This window comes from Drosophila albomicans, chromosome 2R, assembly GCF_009650485.2.
Source record: "Drosophila albomicans strain 15112-1751.03 chromosome 2R, ASM965048v2, whole genome shotgun sequence".
Classification (NCBI taxonomy): Eukaryota; Metazoa; Arthropoda; class Insecta; order Diptera; family Drosophilidae; genus Drosophila; species Drosophila albomicans.
Genome location: NC_047631.2, coordinates 319,696 through 342,743, shown reverse-complemented (window position 1 = coordinate 342,743; position 23,048 = coordinate 319,696). Strand labels below are relative to the sequence as shown.

The 23,048-nt window shown below is 34.5% G+C and overlaps 2 protein-coding genes across 3 annotated transcripts; one reads left to right on the top strand and one right to left on the bottom strand.

Annotated features, from left to right (window-relative positions):
* Positions 1-11,450: 11,450 nt before the first annotated feature.
* LOC117573185 (spermidine synthase) lies at positions 11,451-13,480 on the bottom strand. Of its 2 annotated transcripts, XM_052006954.1 has the most exons (3): positions 13,451-13,480; positions 13,022-13,161; positions 11,451-12,289 (listed from the first exon to the last, which is right to left on the bottom strand). In XM_052006954.1, exons 2-3 carry the CDS (start codon positions 13,153-13,155, stop codon positions 11,554-11,556), a joined length of 870 nt encoding a protein of 289 aa, XP_051862914.1. In that variant the 5' UTR covers positions 13,156-13,161; positions 13,451-13,480; the 3' UTR covers positions 11,451-11,553. The 2 variants fall into 2 exon arrangements, with proteins under 2 accessions (XP_051862914.1, XP_034112060.1); XM_034256169.2 differs by lacking the exon at positions 13,451-13,480 and having other exon boundaries at positions 13,022-13,230.
* A 4,875-nt stretch (positions 13,481-18,355) lies between these two features.
* LOC117573177 (60S ribosomal protein L10) lies at positions 18,356-19,563 on the top strand. The gene is made up of 5 exons (XM_034256147.2): positions 18,356-18,484; positions 18,626-18,655; positions 18,738-19,043; positions 19,103-19,265; positions 19,320-19,563. The coding sequence occupies exons 2-5, from the start codon at positions 18,633-18,635 to the stop codon at positions 19,482-19,484; spliced, it is 657 nt and encodes a 218-aa protein (XP_034112038.1). The 5' UTR covers positions 18,356-18,484; positions 18,626-18,632; the 3' UTR covers positions 19,485-19,563.
* The last annotated feature ends 3,485 nt before the right edge of the window (positions 19,564-23,048 follow it).

Genomic DNA, 23,048 nt, shown 5'->3' with positions numbered 1-23,048 from the left:
TATTAGGAGATCCACTCAATTAGGCTATGAGGTAACCCTAAAAGATTAAGTTTATACAGTAAGAGGTGATGATTTAGTGAGTCAAAAGCCTTACTAAAATCGGTGTAATATACGTTTGTATTTTATTCTCGACTTCTTTAATTACAATAGAAGAGAACTTCAATAAGTTTGTAGAAGTGGACCTAGACTTCACAAACCCATGTTGGTAAGGTGAAATTATAGATTTACACAGATGTTGCAGTTGAGAAATTATTATTTCTTCAAATGCTTTCGGAATCGCAGACAATTTAGATATACCGCGATAATTTTGAACTTTAGATTTGTTCCCTTTTTTTTAGGATAGGTGAATTTTTCAGATTTTTGGAAAAGAGCATAAGTTAACGGATAATTCAAACAATTTAAAAAGCGGTTTACAGATACTACCAGCACAATACCTTAGCACACAACTCCATCCGGACCTGCCGAAAAAAAGGTTTTATAGCCAACGAAGTCATAAAATCGTTTTGGATCACGCTGAAATCTTATTCTGCACCTACTCAAATATGTATTATAATACTCATTGTTATGAGTGCGAAAAGCAGCTTGAGGAACAGAATAGCGGAGAAAATCAAGGAAAGAGCCAGTTTCCTTGAATTTTTTGTAAAGTCTCGACTTACGATTTTTTAAATTCGATAATTTCTTAGTAAACCATATGGGTTTATCAGAGAAATGTGGAGTTCTTGATGGAACACAAGCTTCAAATAGCGAGTTCAAAGTAATATACAAAAATTCAACAGCTATATCCAAGTTCGTAGACTAAGAAAGTTGCGACCAGTCAGTTTGAGATATAAGCAGGGCAAGTTTCTCAAAATCGGTTTTCCGAAAACAACGAGAAAGCTTACCACAACGTACACTAGACTCTGACACAATAAATGGGAGCTCCAACATAATTTCTAAAGTGGGATGGTAAGGATCTTCAGGCGAAGATATAGGAGATATTCTCGATAGAGAACAGGAATCTGGGTCTAAAACAATAATAAGACCTGTTTAAACAATTTGGAATACCATTAATCTGAGACAATGATACCCCGAAAAGACTATCAATAAAAACATGGGATATAGAGGAGCAAAGTCCATTAAAATTCATGATATACCAGCAATATTGAAGTCACCAATGGATATAAAGTGATCACGATCAGAAAGAAGAAATGTTATTAATTATAGAAAAATGAGCTAAATACAAAGCATCATCTGAAGCAGGGAGAATATACGAGCAAGAAGGACCAGTACTTAAAACCATTTGTAATAAATTTAAAAATTACCAAATGGATATTATACAATTTTATATATTTGGACGAATAAGAAAATTTGATCTTGCAAATGTAACAAATAAAATTCCTAATTTTCCTCAACTTAACTGCTCTTGTTTGAAATGCTTTGTTGGGCCAAATTAATCACACTCCAAATTTCTTCTGCACTCGTGCACTAAAGATAAAAAAAAGCAGTGACTCCAAACACCATTTTAGCAAAGCTAACATGTCCTATAACAACTATGTATGTATATCTAAACTCCTCAATTTTCTGTGCGAAGTGGATTTTGATCATATAATATATTCCCGCTCTTTCGATATGATTTTAACCAAGACAAGGATCATTAAAGGAATCTTATTATGATAGGTAACTTTCATAATAGTTCACAGAAGAAAAATAGCAGCTATGGTATGAGTGCACTGATGTTACATTATTCCTCAATGCAAGCATATTTACAAAGGCTACTTTAAATAAAACAAATTTGCTAAAACATACTACATACAAACTATTTGTCCCCCATTTTCCCTTCATGTGCAAAATTAATTTATGTAGTTAAATGATGCACAGGATTCTTTGCCAGTTGTTGCGCACTTAATTTGTCACTTGCGCTAGTGTACCCTAAGCTTCGTTTTTGATGCTAAATATCACAGAACATGCATCGCTCAACTGAATGCAAAATATTAGGACTGTTTGTACGAGATAGCCACATTAACTGATAGTTGCTGCTTATATTGGTCACTACCGTCGTAATAGATTCTTGATGTACTGTGAATGACCCCAAGTAATCTCGCCGAGCTCGCCAACGCGTTTGATACCTAGAAAAAGCTTGAACACCCTCAAATACGTTAGACATCGCTGCTTTAGCTGTTCAAATCCTTCTTCAACTGGCAAGCTATAAGAAAATCGCCGACATATAAAGGACATGATAAATGAAAGATTTGTTCCTGTCTTTTGTTTGTACACGCAATTCTTTTTCCCGGATGAACAAAATCTAGCTTTCGCAAGACTCTATTCAGCTTCCCTCTCTTTCTGATTGCTTCAATCCATTTGCGATTGCTTCATATAAATCTTTTTTATGAGATCGCTGTTCAAGTTTGGAGTGCATAAGTCCATTTGATGCAAATTCAATTACAACTCTACCGCCAACGACTTATCGTCGTTGATCTTAATCAAATGCATGCACTTTAGTCTGCATACTGGTCATGCGTCTCATTTTAAACTAAAAATATTTTTCTGACATTTGAAAATTTGTGGGTGCAATAACAGTACATTGGACCTCAGGCCAATAAAATCGACGAGCCTCATACGATAATTTCGGAACACAACTTACACCCACAAATTAAGAATACTAAAACTAAATAAATGAATACTACTACATTTTTTAAGCTTTTTGGACTTCGTTCGTTTTTTGATATTTGTTACAATTTTACTATGATCTTTCCATTCACAAAAAAAAAAATAAATTTTTCTGCGAAAGTTTGTAATTTTTTTGTGAGTTTTATATTCAAATATTAAATCAAGCAAAAAAGCTAGAAGTTGGAATTTAATCGTCAAGGTATGTAATATTAATTATTAGCACTAAATTTGTAGTACATGTCATTGTCTGATCGTACAATGTGTTGTTGGTATATTTTTAGGTCCTTGCTAATAAATGTAAATGTGCTTCTGTAGAGTGTAACTTGTAAGCGTAGGCCAGTCTAGGCAATTTTAAAGCTGATTGTTATTTACTAAACTGTTAACAATCAAAAGGTGATTAACATTTTTGCCCGATTTACGGGAATACTCGATGTTGCAGTTGTATTTACGTTGTTCTATTCAACGTTGCTTCATTTTTGGAGTAACAATAATCGCCCACAAGCTGCTGTGAAGCAGTTTGTTTTGCAAAATATCGATGAAAATAAATTAAGTGATGTTCAGCCAATCTTAATTAATTTCTCGGATTGATTAACACTAATTTGCCAAGATTCAACAGAAAAGCATTCGCAGTGGGTTGCATCCACGTTAAATATTAAGTTGCTTCAGATGATGTTCCACGCGAAAATGCTTGACGTATACTGGGGCAGGATAAAGGCTAAAGTGAAATTTAGCATCTGAACTAACATAGTCAATGAAACAGAAAATTTAATGCCTCTGTTGTTGCATTCCGTTTTGAAAACTCTTAAACGTGGACATTGCACATCTCCGGAACTTATTAAAAGCGCTAGGCGTGCAAAAAAGGGTCGCAAGGAGTTTAGATTTTTTTTGGGGTCCATGTTAAAGGTGATGACGATGTTGATGTCAACACCAGCTGACACCAGTCATTTATATGAAACATATTGGCCAGGAAGAGAATGTTGATGGAGTTGCAAAATTTAATGCTTGCCATTACACAAGCAAACGCTCATATTGTTAGCCCAAATTTTTTAGACCATGCAGATTTGGAAACGGTTTGGCTAGAAGAACCCTTCCATAGGGGATCTTACACCCGTTGCTTTCGTAAAAGTACTTCAATCAGCCATTGCTGTACATTTTATTAAGTTCCCAAAAATTAAATTTGCTTGCAAGAAAATTACAATTTTTTCTGTCATCCAAGAAGACCACATGCTACGAGTGATGAATAACACCATAGCTGATTGCAGTGGACTAACTCACGTGCTTGAGGTTTGCGCCATTACGCCTGAAACCACATACGAGGGTGGGCTGATAAATAGTCGGCATAACAAAGAAAAAAATTTTTTAAAAATTCGTAAATATTTTATTCGATTAGTGTTTTCTATCAGCTGATTACTGTGAAAGTTTCATGCGGTTTTATCAACACTGGTAATTTTGGCGAGACTTTTAGCGCATTCACTTTTGCATTGTCGTCAACATGAATAAAATCGAATATCGTGCTGTCATAAGATTTCTGTTTTTAAAAGAGAAATCCAACGGCGATATTAAAAAATGAGTTAGACAAAGTTTATAAAGGATTCAGCTCCATCGTTTTCAACAATAAAATATTGGACTGCTGAATTTAAACGCGGGCGGACAAGCATTTTTGACGATGATCGCCCGGGTCGTCCTAGAGAGGTGACAACACCAGAAATTGTGGATAAAGTCCATGGAATGATATTGGATGATCGCCGAATCAAGCTGCGAGAGATTGCAAATGCTCTAAATATTTCTCGGGAACGCGTTGGAAACATTTTACACGAATTTTTACACATGAGAAAGCTTTCGTCAATATGGGTGCCGCGATTGCTCACAATGGAAAATAAGCGCAACCCATGTCGCCATGTCGAAATTGTGTGAATTGCACTACGAAATTCTACCCCATCCACCCTATTCTCCAGATTTAGCACCCTGTGACTATTATATATTTCCAAACTTAAAAAAATGGCTTGGGGGTAAGAAATTTCATTCAAATGAACAGGTAATCTGTGAAAAAACGCCTATTTTGAGGACCTGGACAAATCCTATTTTATGGAAGGTATTGGGAAACTGGAGGATCGGTGGTCCAAGTGCATACGTCTAAAAAGAGATTATGTTGAGAAATAAAAAAGCAAAATTAAAAAAAAAAACGTATTTTCTTGCCGACTATTTATCAGCCCACCCTCTTATTGCCGCCCGGCCTCTGGAGCTTCATGCACCAAAGAGCCTCATGCAGGAGGTACAGCCCACTGTGAAATTATCCATGCGACCTGAATGCAATCACCCAGATGGACGACGGGATCATCATAATCAACGACAGCTCAGCTACAGTTCGAGTAGACAACGACACTGAACTGAACCACACTGTTCTTGAACCACAAACTCTCCCCTACTTAACATCACTGCCACCCAAAGTTTTTTTCTCGCTAATTAATTCATATATACTTGTCATACGAGCTTTACTCCGGCTATTTGTGGCTAATGAAGCAAATCTTTGTACACCAATTATTGATTATCAAATTGTATGATAACACTTTAATTCATAATAAAGACATCTTAAATATAACAAATGACATTATTTCAGTAAACTTCAAAAGTGAAGCTTAGATTTCATTGTTTGAAACTAAAGGTAATTATCTTGTGCACAGTTTCATGTTTCTATCTTCAAAAGCAATAATAATGACAAAAAAGGAGTCTCTTTGCCAAAGTGTATTCGCAAGCAAGTTAAGAGATACACACACACTCAAAATCATGAGGGTATTACCACTCACTATAAATAAATATTTGCTTCATCCCATACAATTTTTTGTATCATTAAAAACTGAATTATGGCGACCCCAGTCGGGTCGAGCGCCGCGATTCGAACACCAGAGCGTCTTCAGCTCGTTCGAAAATTCGAAGTTCTAACGCAGCTCGCAGTGCTGCCAAATTCTCCGGAGTAAAAGTTGCTAGATTTCAGAAAAAAAGTTGCTAAAAATTATAAAAAAAATTACCAAAAAAAAATTTCTAAATCTTTTCAAAATCTTTTCAATGTTAGTTTTGATAGATTATATTCATTTTATATTAATGTAATGTAAAATATTGAAATTAGAAATAAAATAATTAAATAAACAGGATTTCGTTGAGATTGAGATACCCTCTATATATATACTACCAGATTCAAAATATACCATAGACAGCACAGTATATAAGATTGTCAGCCAAAGCAACAAAGACCCCTAGTAAGTAGGCGTTTTTGGTCATACTGCTTGCAAACAACAAATGCTGTCGAAAAAAATTATTGCTCTATCTCTTATAGTCTATGAGATCCAGTGTTTCATACGGACAGACGGTTAGACAGACAGACGGACAAGGCTAGATCGTCTCGGCTGTTGACGCTGATTAAGAATATATATACTTATAGGGTCGGAGATGCTTCCTTCTACCTGTTACATACATTTCCGGCCGGCACAAAGTTACATTTCCTGCCACTACCCATAGGGTAAAAGGGTATAAAAACACTTGGCACAGTGAATTTTGAAAATGCAGTTAACTTTTCAAGTCAGTGAACTCAAGTAGCTCATATAATCGAAGCATTAAGTTAAATAAAAGTACCGATTTCATTGTGAACTACTAATCGCAACTTTTGCAGTGAATGGCAACAATACAAAGTAAAAAGGCTTTAAGTAAAATATAAATATAAAATTGCTAAAATAGCTAACAAAAAATAAAAAGTTGCTAGATTTGTAGCTAATACCATTTTCAAAAAAAAAGTTGCTGTTGCCTCACTGACAAGCAGCTAGCGCACGACAATTTTGTTTTGCCGCGACGAAAGTCTTGAAGATGAAGACAACAACAATTGCTCGCGTTCTTTATGTTTGCAGTTAAATGGCACTGGCACACGGACCGCGTTGGAGAATATACATATGCATTTTATGTTTTTTTAATGTGATTTAAATTTTTTCATTCCCTTTCAAGCTTACTGACAGAATATTATATGAACTAATCGTACATTGATTTTTGATGACTTACAATTTTATATAATAAAATAAAGCCGTAATTCTTTTTGTAAGCACTATATACCAAATGGTTGTTATATCGATATAGTTTTCAAAATATACCATAGACGGCGTAATATACCAGATTGTCGGCCAAAGCAACTAAAACCCCTAGTAAGTAGGCGTTTTTGCCCACGCAAAAGTATTTCTTTAACTTCCACAATTTTTATCTGATCGCAACCAAGCTTTCAGACATCACAAATACTATTGTTATTATTGTATACTCAAAAATATGCAGCTCTAGCTTTAATATTAAGCTTTTTATTCGATTTCTTTAATTTGTGGGGGCGTGGAAAAAATTTGAAACAAACTTGATCTGCTTTCAAATGCAGTTAAATCACTTGAAAAATCGCTGACTTTGATTTATAATGATGACATGTTTTTATATTCGCATTCAAATGTAAGTTTTAATAAAAAAATTGTTATAAACGTTGTTTAAATTTATTAAAAATATGTAACGAAAAATTAATTTTATTTAGAATGGATTGATATTTTCTCTTTATTTTAGTATTTATTGTGCAATTTGCAGCATGTGTTGTTTAGATTATGGGCTCCATTCAAATTGAGTAAAAGACAGACAAAGAGGCAGTAAAGAAAATGATTGAAGAAGAGAAAAAAAAGCAAATTAAAGAAATTTAATTTTAAATAATTTTTTCAGCTCCTTGATTGCAATGAATCGCGCAATAGGCATTTTAAATCAAAATATATGCACCAGTCTAATTTGAACACAATCGTAAACAACTGATTGCATCTCAACCGAGAGTTGCCCAATAATCTTTGATTGTTTGCTGCATGTATAAAACTGAACTTATTAGAAAACGACACCCATTGGGAAACGACAACCGCTGAAGTCTTTATCTATGCATCTCCAAGTCAGATACGGACATCAAACCCATGTAACTTGTGGCACAAATATAAGGATAATATGTCAGAAGATATTTTACATAAAATTCGTGTCACTTGCAGAAATCACGATGTTGAGAAGAATGAGGATCTCTTGATCGAAGATATGTGTTACCTCATGTGTGTGCGGTACTTAATTAATCAGATTAGGAATGCCAGCACCAAATCGTGAAATTAATGACGCATTTTATTGAGAATTTTAAAGGGTACGTAAATATGATCATCAGGAACTAGATTTAGTATTTCAAATGAATGTACCCCTATTGAATTCTCAACAAAAGGAAGTTTATGATACTTTATAAACGCAATCGGCGATGGAAATGGGGGTTTATATTTCCTATATGCCCCCGGTCGAATAGGTAAGACATTCCTCATGTCTGTAGTTTTAGCCACTGTTCGTGCAAGATCCAACATAAGGAATGCAGATGCTTTTTCTGGAATAGCAGCCACATTGTTAGGATACTTTACGGCTCATTCAGCATTAACATCACCGGTAAATCTTCAAACTATTGAAGAACCAACGAGTAATATTATGAAAAAAATTCAGTGGGCAAAGTTTTATCGGCATCGAAAATCATCATCTTGGACGAAGGCACTTAAGCGACCATTGAAAGATTTACGGAATGACTCGAGATGTTTTGGACGAGCAATGATTTTACTGTCTGGTTATTTCCGCCAAACACTGCCAGTAGTTCCAAGATCTACGGCTGCCGACGAAATAAATGCTTGCCTCAAAACGTCGAATCTAAGGCGCTATGTGAGTAAACTGCAGCTGACAATAAACATGAGAGTTGCATCGCTTAATGATACATCTGCAGAAGATTTCTCTGAGGAATTGACTATAAGTAATGGTCAAGTACCTGTCGATGAATCGAGCGGATTGATATCATTTCCAAATAATATCTGTAATTTTGTCGCATCGAAAGACGATTTTATCAACAATAGATTTCAAGACATTATTTCTAACTTATTAAAATGCAAATAGGCTTATGATACTTATGACACGAAATCAGCTGATTGGGTGCAGTGTGATAAGTGGAAGCATCACTTGCCGTAGATGCGACCGTAAATATTGAGACAGGCTAAAGGCTGGCGATACTAATTATTAAGGAATTCAGCGATTGGCTATATCAAATAGCATAAGCAGCTTTAACTGTTGAATCGCCGTTAGTAAGCAGAGTAAACGCACATATTAAAAGCGCGTGAAAAGCCGCAATCAGCATTTGCATTACATGTATATTAACGGAATATCCTATCATTCAGTAAGGCGAATTTCAACGTTCCTCTGGGAAGTATAGATAGGCGACTGTTAGGTCAAAAAAGGCGTGCTATATTTAAAAAATAATAGCAAGGTATGCTTTCTCAAAAAACCGTGTGGCTTGGACGGATGCACAGAGAGGCATTAAAGGTGAACCATTCCAATTTTGTCTTCAATGGACTAGCGACACAACTCGAATCGAAGCCACCTCAGTGAATGTGGTGATGCACAGTTGCGGTCAATTCATCAGGCAGGCGGATTCGAGCTACGCTACTTGGGTGTCAAACTCTGTCAAGAGTCCAGTGCAGCTTAAAGTCACCGAGAAAATGTTATGCACAGAACTGATGATTTAAAGTACATTCTTAGGTGAGCACGTCTGCGTTGAATCCAATCCCATCTAAACTAGAGATAATACAAGTCCTTATGTCGATATTTGACCCCTTTGGATTGCTGTCATTTTACACCGTCAAATTTAAAATCCTATTTCAGCGTGTTTGGGGGGCAACCATCGGATGGGATAAATAGATGCCTTCATAACGACTGCTACCACTGCAAGTGCAAGCAACTGAAATTCTATGATGGTAATACGTATGGCTGTCTTCTAACAGCAGCCATACGCAAAGTCGCAACGCTGAAGCCTGTGTGTATTCCGCGTATGAAACTCCGAGTTCTAAAAGTACGTGGTCTAAAAGATACCGTCACATTCGGGTCGGATTCGAAAACCATTTCGCAATGGCTAAAGACTAACCTACCAAAATTTCAACAATTCGTCATGCATAGAGTCGGGGAAATATTGAATACTTCCGATGTAGCAAAGCGACGATGAATTCAGAAGAAACTCAATTTCCCTGATGCCGCAACAAAAATCAACAGTAGCATCAAAGTGGGAAATTTGCTAAATGCTCTTGATAGTTTTCGAACGCCTCCCTTCGTGTCTAATTCACCGGAGCTATATATGTACATCCAAATTACGATAGGTTTTCGTATAAGGCAAATTCCCAATAATATTTCCTGGCCACGTCCATATTATACATAGAGCGTCTAAAAGTAAAAATTAACTGCAATCATGCCTGAAAACTTGGGTACAGAAATGGTTTGTAGAGCAGAAAGCTTTTTTTTATAAACAGGCGCGCATAGTCGTAAGTACACATATGTATCTAGATTTATGGATTGAATGTCAACGAAATCAATCAAGGCAGAGCTGATACTATCAACAACAAGAAAGACCTAAAAGTCTTGCAGAGAGCAGTACACATCTGTTTTGATAGTCAAATTCCATCATGAAAATGGAATGAAATCATGAAAATCATAAAACCACTATCAGCAATACCATATTCCATGTGCTTTACAAATCATTTTGTCAAAAATGCAAGATCCTTAACGCACTACCTGATCCACCACAAATGGCTCCAATACCGGTGCAAACCTGGCTATTTCCTACCGTTCACATCTACGTGATGAACTTTAGTAGGCATAAAGAAAAAAGATGGTGAGTCTTATTTACTTGTTTGCCCCAGTTTCACAAGATTCTTTCTAATTGCAAAACGTGCAAGTTTGTCTTGCCGAAATGTAAAGTAAATACCTTTTTCTACACCAAATCGGATCGAATTTGCAAAACAAAAAAAATAGTTGAGTCATTGGTTTATTGTCGTTTTTTTAAGACCGTCAGAAGATCAATTAGGCATGTAATTATTTTTAAAACGACTAGTTTCTGACCCCACCTCAAATTTGCAAATAAAATTTTGCCGTCGGCAACAACCATTTTCGTTATGGTGAGCGACCGATAAGTCCGACACCATGAGTTATCGCCTAAGCTGTCATACTTTTGGTGGAATGAAAAGCAAGTAAAAAATACTTCAATAATGACATTAAATATGGCATTACATTTGTTGAAGTTGGGTAAAATATGTTTTTTAAAAAATAATTGATTTAATTTAATTAGTTAAGTGCTAAAATTGTATACAAAAAAAAGTTGATGAAATCACTGGAATGAAATCGGCTAAATGATGACATCCCCTTTATTGTGGGAAACAGCTGATTGCCGTTCCACTGATTTAAAGTAAGTTTCAAATCTTTATTTGCCAAAAAGACCAAAGGTAAGTAAATTTCTTTCAGGAAGGCATAAATCATCTATGCAGGGTAAAATAATCCTAATGTGAATTCTATCCACGTAGTAAATAAAACATACGAATGCATTTTTTCGCGTTGTTTACTTCTGACTAAAACACACGTCAGCTGTTTCAATAATACGAAATAAAACGTCCAATAGCAAAACGATGACCACAAATTTGTGAATACTGGATCACCTAAAAACGAAAACGTACGTTTTGGTCTCAAATCATGTGAGTTAATACCGATTTTCAAATGACATCTTATTTATTGTTAATATAATAATAATAACAGTTTGCATATATTGTAAAATGGATAGCGTTATCTCACAGTGGAGCACACTTGACTGAAGCTTTTTTACTTATTGTCCCTATAAGAGTTTAGATGTTCTTATAAACTTAATTGATTTTAACTATATTTATTAGTGTTAAAAACAAAAAAGTTTATTATAATACAACAAATAGTTAACATATATATGTATATTTGCCTTATAACCGGAAGGCAATTATTTCTTTATTATTTAAATACACACAAATTGCTTTTTACAATATTATTGTTTTTTTAGCGTTAGGCGTAAAAATGTTTTTCAATCCATCGCGGTAATGTGAAAGCTGCTGAATGAATTTGGCTTGTGTAGTATTTCAAATGTAACGAATCAATTTCTGTTGACTCAAACTTTTTTATTGGATCACGAAGACATCTGTTTGCATCTAGGGATCCTATTATAAATCCTATATGACCACATGGATACGACGGGATAGAAGTTATTGCATAGCCAACTTTTGGAAAGTGCAATTTGCAACCATTCATGGTTTTTTTAACGTAATCAAAATCTAACCAAAAACTTCCGCCTTGAGAGCACACTACACCTCCTTCTCGTAGGGCATTTTTGAGTAACTCATAGTAACTATCTTGGAATAAGCTGACCGCAGGACCGATTGGATCTGAACTATCGGTTATAATCACATCAAATTCATTTTTGTGATTTTTCATATATTCAAAGCCATCACCGATAGTAAGTTTTACTTTTTCGCTCTCAAAACCGCAAGCCATACTAGGAAGATATTTCTTAGACAATTCAACAACTCGATCGTCAATTTCTACTTGATGCACTTCCTTAACCAATGGATGCTTTACAACTTCGCGAGCCACACCGCCATCTCCGCCACCAACAATCAGAACTTTCTCTGGATTAGGATGGCAACAAAGCGGCAAAAATGAAATCATTTCTTGATATGAAAATTCATCTCGGGATGTGCATTGAATGATTCCGTCTAATATTAGACACCTTCCATATGTTTCACTGAAAAAAAACAGAAATATCGAATTCTTTTATCCAAAAATACCAATGAGTTATCAGTTACATATATTATAACAAATAAGATTCAGAATATACGTTATTAAAATTTGTTACTTGTTTGCCGTGATCTTTATCACTTTTGTGTTGCCACATAATCTAAACAACACATGCTGATAATGGTTTTTGCAAATTGAGCAATAATTATGAAAATAATTAAAAAATGACAATCTATTACAAATGATTTAAATTTTTCTTACTTATTTTTAATACATTTTACTAGGTTCAATAATTTTTTATTTAAACGCTTGTGATCCGAATTCGGATACAAAAACTGTAAATCAAAATAAGCGTAAAAACATTGTTTTGCCGACTCAAGTACAAAAATGGTAATTTTAATACTTTACTCCACACAGTTTAGTCATAAATTGAATTTAATTGAATAAATCAATATAATTATTTTTACATATGTAAATGTGAAGCAAAATGTACATAACTACTACAAAAAGAAAATGTTTATTTAATTTCTCAGAAAATTAATGAACAAAATTTAAATATAATAAAGTAGCTTTTGATGTAATGAGTTCAACCTTATTAAACCTAAATTTATTTTCATGTTCTGAAGTTTGAAGATATGAACTCTACATTCATATTTGTAATGAAACTTTCTTTAAAAAACATACATATATTTGTATTCTTTACTGTCTTGGCATGCTTATGATACATTAAAAAACTTACGTTTCAACCACTTGAATGTCTTGGAATTTTGACTTTTCTTTATGAAGAAGCTGCTTAATTTTCAATGAAAACGATTGACCGGGCCACAAATCATCCTGGATTTCACTAAACCATCCGTTGGAAATAGCATCCATTGTGTTCTGCTTAAGAATTGGAAATGCCAAAGTTAATCTCAGAAATGTCTATACATAAGAATTTTTATAACAGAGGCACGAACGTATGTACATTCATACATATGAACGTCAGTATGTACACATGTATGTACATATGTATGTACTCATGTGCGTATGCATGTACATACATATGTACGATGTATATGCATATGTACGGTATGTATATACATACATACACACATTGTTTGCTAATCTTTGATTACAAAAATTATTTCAACACGTGGTCACTGTTTAATGTAACCGTACTTTTAAATACCTAAGAACTGTCATTAAAAAGGCATGATACTAAAAGCGAAAATTTCTTTGAAAATTAAAAAAAAAAATTGAAATATTTCCCTGGACATACAAATTGAAAAAAAAAATTGTTTATAATAATAATTTCAAAAATAGTATAGTTTCATAATAATCAAGAAAGTGCAGCTTACTCATGAAACAAATTCATAGGGGGCAAATCAATCGGAGCTGGATCGATTCAGCTAGTACATACATAGTATGTAATTCTGAATTTGTTTGCGTGCATCTAATGTTCAATGCGAAAAATTGTGAATTCTTGCCACGCTGTTTTATTTTATTTTTATACCCGTTACCCTTAGGTGTACATACATATGTATGTATTTATATTCTTGATCAGCATCAACAGCCGAGAAGATAAAGCCGTGCCCGTATGTCTGTCTGAACACTCGGATTTTGGAGACTAAGAAATAGAGATATACATAATTTGTTTTCGACAGCACTTATCATATGTATATGTATATAATGTTAGCAGTCAATAATAACTACATTATTTATTATTGGTGAAAATTTGGTTGCTATCGGATAAAAGATGTCGAAGTAATTCAAGAAATGCTTTTATATGACAAAAAAACGATTATTGCAATTGGGTCTTAGTTGTGTTGGCTGACGATCTGGTATATTTTGGGCTCCATGGGGTATTTATGTTTTTAGCGATATACCAAAAACAACCTTCAGTATATTTGATTATTTTTGGTATATTAATTTGGTATATTTTTGGGAATTTAGCTTTTATTTAAAGTGGGAAGCGGGTATATCACAGTCGAGCACACTCGACTGTAGCTTTATCACTTGTTATTGTACGGAGTTAAAGTTTGTTTTAGATTTTGGACACACCCACTTCTATCAGAAATTATAAAGACTGTTGTTCTGATTGAACCAAATGTATCGTGACTCTAGTTTTAGAATTGCACTTGCTCTTCGATTTTTTTTTCTATTTACAGGGACGCCCCCGCAAATCAACAAAAATCGAATAACAAGCGTAATTAGCAAGCCCAACATGTTGTAGTGTGCGGGTTCGAGTCCCGGTCGGTAATACATATACATATGTATATGTACATACATATGTATGTATTTTGTTTTTTTTTGAACGCGATTTATAATTTTCATTCCCTTTCAAGCTTACTGACAAAAGTAAGAACTAATTGCGCATTGATTTTTGATGATTGTCTGAGTCTTGGAGACTATAAGAGATACATATATAGCTATACATTTTTTTCAACAGCATTTGTTGTTTACACGCAGATGAAGTTGGTTTCAAATTTTTGCCACGCCCACTTTCGCCCCGCATATCAAAAAAAATCTAAAAACATGCGTAATTTTAAAGCTAGAGTCGCGAATTACAATAATAACTATAGTAATTGTAATTCTTTAAAATTTGAGTGGGATCAGATCAAAATTGTCGAAATTTTGAGAATATTACCGTAATATTTTGATTTTACTTAAAACGGGTAGCGGGTATTTCACAGTCGACCCCACTCGACTGTAGCTTTTGTACTTGTTTTTTTTTATTAATTTATAATAATTAAAAATATGAATTAAACTGCAATGCAATAAAAAACTTAGAAATAAGATTTTAGTTCGCATAAAATCTTACTTTTCTAAATAAAAAAATTCTCTTCTACCAAACAAACAATTATTATTGGGTAATTCTCGGCTAGAGATGTAATCAGCTGTTGCCGGCTGAATTCAAAGTAGGCCGGTGTAAATATTTTTATTGAAATTGCGCGACTAACTGAAGTCTCCCAAAAAGAAACTGCAAAAGGAGACTATAGAGAGCGAAGTATTCTTCGATCCGCATCCAATCCTTTTGCCAAATGAATTGTGTATTTCTTTAGCCCTACCCCTTAAATTATTTAAAATTAAATTCCTTACATTTTAACAGAAATCGTTTACATTTTGGTCGTGCTCTTCTTCATCAATTGATTTGTTGACTGTCTGCTTTTATTAAATTATGGTGTTGCTCAACAATTTAAGTAGCATCCCTAAAATGAAAGCTTCATTACTGTTTTTAGCAAAAGCACTGGCAAAATAGTCAATATTTTCGAAATCCCTGAAAAAAGGGCTCTGTGGCACCCAAAAACTCAAATGATTCAAGAAAACTTGCTCTTCCCTTGATTTTCTCCGCTATTCTAGTGCTCAAGCAGCTTTCCGCACTCATAACTGTTATAATGATTATTTGCGTAAGTGCAGAATAACATATCAACGTGATTCAAAACGATTTTATGACTTCATAAATTCGAAGCGTAGATCCGCGTCTTAGCCAGCATTAATGTCCTTGGAGAATATGACATTATCTAATGGTCCTGATATTGCAGATTTAATTGCTGACTTTTCCAAACGACATATTCTGTTTCATTTTCGGCAGGCACGGTGCTAAGGTATTGCGCTGGTAGTATCTGAAAACCGCTCTTAATATGTTTAAATTATCTGTTAATGGATGCTCTTTTCCAAAAATCTGAAAAAAATCGTATATTATACCTAGAGACTAGAGGTGGAGAACTATCGATGGCACTATCGAGACTATCGATGGTTGGCCACTATCGACACGCTCTCCATATTTTTTTCTTTTACTGCGCTATCGACAACTATCGACGATAGATTTTCCTTGCTATCGTCGATAGTTTATGGAAACTATCAATCACTATCGATGGCGCAGACTATCGAATGTTCTCCACCTCTTGTCCACATCTACTAACTTATTGAGAATAAAATGCAAACGGATGTCATTTTAGTTAGGCCTTTGACTCAGTAAATCATCACCTCTTACTGTATAAACTTAATCTTTTAGGGTTAGCTCATAGCCTAATTGAGTGGATCTCCTCATACCTTTCCAACAGAATTCAGAATGTTTATTATAATGACTTTGTATCTAAATGTGTCCAAGTTACTTTTGGTGTACCCCAGGGTAGTCATTTGGGTCCTCTATTGTTTACTTTGTTCATAAATGATCTTCCTTCTGTTATAGAGCACACCCGGGTACTTTTGTATGTTTTATATGATACTCTAGAGCTAAACATATTCTGTCTTGTAAATAGGGCAAGCGGAGTACTTGTCCTATACTTAAGTATGGATATCTTATCTGGAATCCCCAGCATTGGGTTTCTTAAGATAGGATTGAGGCGCTGCACAAACAATTTTTGATATTTGGTCTTCGTAACTTAAATTGGAACCGAAACCTATTACCACCTTACTGTAGTGGTCTATTATTGCTGAACCTTCCTTCTGTTACTGACCGTTGCTGACTGTTAAGTGTCGCGTGCGACCACCTTTACAGTTAACACAAAAAACATAATCTAAAACAATTTTAAAAATAAGTGAAGGTTATTCTTAAAGCTTTGGATTAGCACTATTTTTAGAGCTAAGATTGATTTTATAAACTTGTTCTGTTTTACGATAAAATATATAAATTCGTTCATTTTTTGGTGTTGCGTACGAATTTGTTAATTTTTGCAATTATCAAAACAGAAAACAAAACAGTAAGAAAATTCCAAAACCATTCTTAGCTCTAATTAAAGCACTAATCTAGAGCTATAAGAGTGATCTTTTCTTATTTTTAAAATTGTTTCAGGTTATGTTTTTTTTTATTCACTGAATTGCCCATATACATTATTACTAACATATTTTTCTTCCCTATTAATATAGTAATACTAGTTTATTTCATTAGCTGTCCAACGTCTTTTTAAAATTTATTCGCGGTTTTCGATTAATGCATGCTGTTCAAAAATATATTTTGTTTTGACCGCGCGTCAACAAGCCCCTGCTTGGTATCGCTGGGGCACTTGATGGTACTACCGTTAGTATAAAAATATATAAAAAATAAAAGTTATATATATATATAAACTGAAATAAGAAGTGACGATTAATGGATAAATAAACGTAATTTATGTATATTATATTTCATGAAGCTTCAAGTGTCGCATAATTTATTAATTTATCCGTTTATTTATTTATATTTCTATTTCCATTTATATTCGTTTCCCTGCCTGAGTTTGTTCACTTTGGCCTCCCTAAACAGCTGTTTGAATGATGTGATCTTGGTGAAAGGACTAACGTGTAATTTCTGACTGCTGAAACAGCTGACTTGTGTTTTGGTCAGAGGTAAACAACGCGAAAAAATTCCTTTCGTATGTCTAATTTGTTGCGTACATAGGTGTGATTTCATTCTGCCTTTTCTCTTTTTCGCAAATAAAGATTTGAAAATGACATTTAAATAAATGGAAAACGGCAAACACATATTTCCCACAAAAAAAGGGGATGACACATTTTTAACTGATTATATTACGGTGTTTTGAACAACTTTTTCATGCGATTTTGACATTCAAGTAATTTATTAATTTTTAAATTGATTAATTTAAAAAAAAAACATATTTTACCCAACTTTATCAAATTTAATGCCATTTTTACCATTAATGCCGCGATTATACAAGCATTTTTAACTTCGTTTTTTATTCCACCAAAAGGATGGCAGCTTAGGCGATAACCCATTGTGTCGAATTTGTCTGTAGCTCACCAAAACGAAATTTAAGGTGAAATGATAAATTGATATGTTATTTTTTTCTTGTTACAAATAAGATCTGATTGAATGTAAGGAAAGGCATATACTTTTCATTTCTGCAAAAGAAACTTACTCGTTTTGCAAATCGAAAGAATGTTATGAAAGTGAAAACGGGAGCACCAATTTTTTTGTTTTCGTTTTTAAAACGAAAATCAATAATTTCTTTTAAATGCTTGTTAGGCACATAAAGTTTCGTAAACCGCCACATATTATTTTCCTTACAACCCGAGTTGTGGACGTTGTGGACATAAACTAATATAATTCATTGATGCTTATTTCAAGAATAAACTCTACGTTGCTATCTTGTATTTGGAAATTTGAAAGTTAACCTGTTTTTATATGCCAAAGTTTATCGATATGATAATATTGCAACTCAATTGACCTTTGTTCGTATCCGGTTGTCATCTCTCTTTCCTTTTGTTTTGAGCTTCTGAGTGACAGGTAATATTATTTGCGGTTTTATAAATCGGTAAACATCGCCACTATTTTTAATTTTCAAATGTTTACATCGTTAAATTAACAATTGTGGAGTTTTATGTATTTAGTGTTGAATATATTTATTAAATCCTAATATAATTTCAGGTTAAAAATGGGTCGTCGACCTGCAAGATGGTACGTGGATATATGTATACATATATACAAACATATATATTTATGGTTAATTAAAATAATTATTTTCCTGTTAAATTTTTAGTTATCGCTACTGTAAGAACAAGCCGTATCCAAAATCGCGGTTCTGTCGTGGTGTACCCGATCCCAAAATCCGCATTTTTGATTTGGGCAGAAAGAAGGCTAGTGTGGAGGATTTCCCACTTTGTGTCCATTTAGTTTCTGATGAATACGAACAATTGAGCAGTGAGGCTCTGGAAGCTGGTCGTATTTGCTGCAACAAGTATTTAGTAAAATACTGCGGAAAAGATCAATTCCACATCCGTATGCGTTTGCATCCATTCCATGTAATTCGCATCAACAAAATGTTGTCGTGCGCTGGAGCTGATAGGTAAGTAGAAAGAAATATTTTTGTTGACTTCTTAAATATTTTTTATCTATCAATTTAAGGCTTCAAACTGGAATGAGAGGCGCTTTCGGAAAGCCACAGGGCACAGTTGCACGTGTCCGAATTGGACAACCAATTATGTCGGTGCGCTCAAGCGACCGGTACAAGGCACAAGTTGTAGAAGCTCTCCGTCGTGCCAAGTTTAAGTTCCCTGGACGCCAAAAGGTGACATTCATTACTGATTTTTTCCGCAAATATTTTATTTTTCACATCTTCCAGATTTATGTTTCGAAAAAATGGGGGTTCACTAAGTACGATCGCGAGCGTTACGAAGAACTTCGCGATGATAATCGCCTGGAGCAAGATGGATGCAATGTCAAATACCGCCCAGAGCATGGGCCAATGGCTGCATGGGAAAAGGCTCAGCGTGACGTCTATGCTTAAAGAGTATCCCTCTGTGAATTAAAAAATTCGTCGATTTTGTATTTTGCTCTTTTGAATAAATCAAATTGCAAAATTATCATTCGAATCTGTTTTATGATGTGAATGCTAAAAACGAAAGAAATATTTAGATCGAGTGAGTCGGATCGCGAATGCTATCATCTACTCTTACATCCTTTTTTTTAAATTGGAAGTTGTTGCATGTAATATATAAATATCTCCTTCGTATTTAAATTGAAACTGACAAAAATGATCGAACCATAGTTTCGAAATTAAGAATAGGAGCACTTTTCATACTTATTGCTTATTCAGAAAAACTTGTTTTTATGAACAGTGGATCACAGCTTATTTCAACCATTACCAACCAACAATTTTGAATCAGTATACTGGCCAAACTGAAGGGGGTATTAACTTTATTTAAACGCAGGATTTTAGTTTAATGTTTTAACATACAAGATATTTTTTCATTTACCGTCTAATTTTTTGTTTACTATATAAAAAAATTATTGAAAAACAAAAAATTGCCAAAAATCAAGTAGCTTATTTCAACCAGCAACTTTGCAGCTGTGTGAGGATCAATTTTCTAGGGAAATAACGGTTTCTTATTGTACTTTAGTTGTCTCCTAGTGTAAAACTTAAATTGTGATATGTTTATCCGCTTTTTATGCCTGCTACCCATAGGGTAGAAATGTATTCATACATATGTATAACAAGCAGAATAAGGCATTTCCGAACCCGTAAAGTTTATTGTATGTACATCACAATTGTGTTTCGTATCATGGTACTTCCTTGACTGCCAGACACTCCAGTAGTCCACTGGATTGTATTGTCAGACAGTGTCCGCCGCTTAATTCCCATATATTTATACCCGCTACCCATAGGGTAGAAGGGTATTATAACTTTGTGCCGGCAGGAAATGTATGTAACAGGTAGAAGGAGGCATCTCCGACCCTATAAAGTATATATATTCTTGATCAGCGTCAACAGCCGAGACGATCTAGCCATGTCCGTCTGTCTGTCTGTCCGTCTGTGTGTCTGTCCGTCTGTCCGTATGAACACCTAGATCTCAGAGACTATAAGAGATAGAGCTATAATTTTTTTCGACAGCATTTGTTATGTTTGCACGCAGATCAAGTTTGTTTCAAATTTTTGCCACGCCCACTTCCGCCCCCGCAAATCAAAAAAAAATCGAATAACAAGCGTAGTTTTAAAGCTGGAGTTGCGAATTTTAGCATATATAATAATAACTATAGTAGTTATAATTCCTGAAAATTTGGTTGCGATCAGATAAAAATTGTCGAAGTTATTAAAGAAATACTTTTGTATGGGCAAAAACGCCTACTTACTAGGGCTTTTAGTTGCTTTGGCCGCCAATCTGGTACATTGTGCCGTCTATGGTATATTTTGAATGCGGTACTTTATCGATATACCACATATACCATTTGGTATATTTTTAGTATTTTTGCAGTATATTTGGTATATTTTGAGAATAATACCGCAAAATATATTGCTTTCATTCAAAATGGGTAGCGGGTATCTCACAATCGAGTACACTCGACTGTAGCTTTCTTACTTGTTTTTCTTGGACATGTGCGATTTGGTGTATCACACGTTATTTGTTTTGTGAGTGTTTTCTGCACATGTTTTAAAAAACCAATCGGAGTCAAGTTGTCTATATTTTTTTAACCACATTCTAACATTCTAATCTGATGTAAATTAAGAAATTAATTTGCATTTACATATGCTTTTATCATCTCAGTTTAGCCAGTTTGATGAAAATGCGAGATGACTTAAGGCAAATATGGAGGCAAATGGACGTTCAAACCAACAGATATTGGGCCAAGTGGCGAACACTTTGATTGCCGGCAAATGCAGAGTTCCCCTTCAGGACGGAAGATCGCATCGCTAGGCTGGACCACCGAATAGAAAATTCGGCACAAAAAGCTGAACGGGATCGTAATCAGTTTAAAATTTTTGATAAGGAAACTTACGGCCACGAAAATCGACAAAAATAGAATAAGAGTTTCGAATTTTGGTACATATGTACAAAATAATTATAGTTTTTGTGATTTGGTTGTGATCAGATAAAAATTGTCGAAGTTGTTAAAGTAATACTTTTGTATGGGCAAAAACCAAATATAGCCTTGCGGCTCCAAAATATTCATTAATGCCATTTCTCTTCACTAGAAAAGACGTCAGATGCTTTATTTATAATTTTTTTTAATTATCTATCTTCACTTTACCGTTATGAGTGCGGAATAATAGATTGTCTTTTTCGCATGTGGAGCTACTGATTTGACATCCACGTGCTTTGCAGACTTGACATCTGCCTCCTATTGTCTTCCGAAGTGAGGCGCACTCATCGGTGTTTCGACTCGTCTCCTGAGCTTCTCGAACTTGCGATTAGCGCCGACGAAGTTCGTCCCGTTGTCGCGGTGTACTCTTGTCGGGCATCCTCGACGACAAACAAACTTTCGGAAAGCCATTTAAAATGTATCAAACAAAATTTCTTAGTGAACAACAATTTGATTTGATTGTGTCAGAATCAAAGGGAATTAATCCAGAAATTCAAAGAAATTTACGATACTTGGATAGGGTGCCTGATATTGAAAAAAGCTTACAACAATTTCCATAAAACTTAATATAAAACTTTAAAATGTTTTGCTATTTTGCATACCTCCGCAATAAAATAATTAGCAATGCGGAAACGTAAAAGCCGGAAGACTATCTTGAAATGCCTTAACTTACCATTACCGAAGATGACTACGATTACCGGATGTTAGCCACTCAGTAGTAGAATTCCATCAGCCAGTTTACAAAAACTAATTACTGATTCTTAACCAAATATGTTGTGTGCAATTGGCCAAAGGATCAAAGCAACTCATAACCAAACCGTTCAGAAACAAGGCCTTAGACATTTTTGTTCGGTGTGATCTGTCACGTCCTTATATGGAAGATTCTAATGAGCTATGTATGTATCTTAGACATTGCATTTGTGCATGAAAACCAAAAATGTAACATAACTTTCCAACTATGCATGCAATCATACAAAACTACAGAATGTTTTCAGAAATCCAACTCAGAAATCAGTACCAATGCCATGTCCCGAATATTTTGTAGCTCTTCAAGCCAGAGCATCAAAACAACACAGTAAAGAAACAATATATATTGACAAAAATATTCAAGCCTTGACTAGTTTAATTAATTTATTACATACATACATATGTATGTATGTAAAAAACGCATAAGCCTCAATTTAAAGTAGGATAGAGATCGTAAATAGCCAGCTCCTGATATAGCGAAACGACAAGAAATTGTAACACTCAAACATAAACGGATCAGCAAGCAATAAGTCTAGAAGAACGAACACCCTTAATGAGCGGCTATAAACAGAATGTAAACGAACGAGTACAAGCAGACTCCGAATACGTAGTACTCCTCAAGTCAAGAGCTACTAAGAACAAGTAAGAAATCTACAGTCTGTGAGATACCCGCTACCCATTTTGAATAAAATAAATATATTTTGCGGTATTTTCTCAAAATATACCGAATATACTGCAAAATACT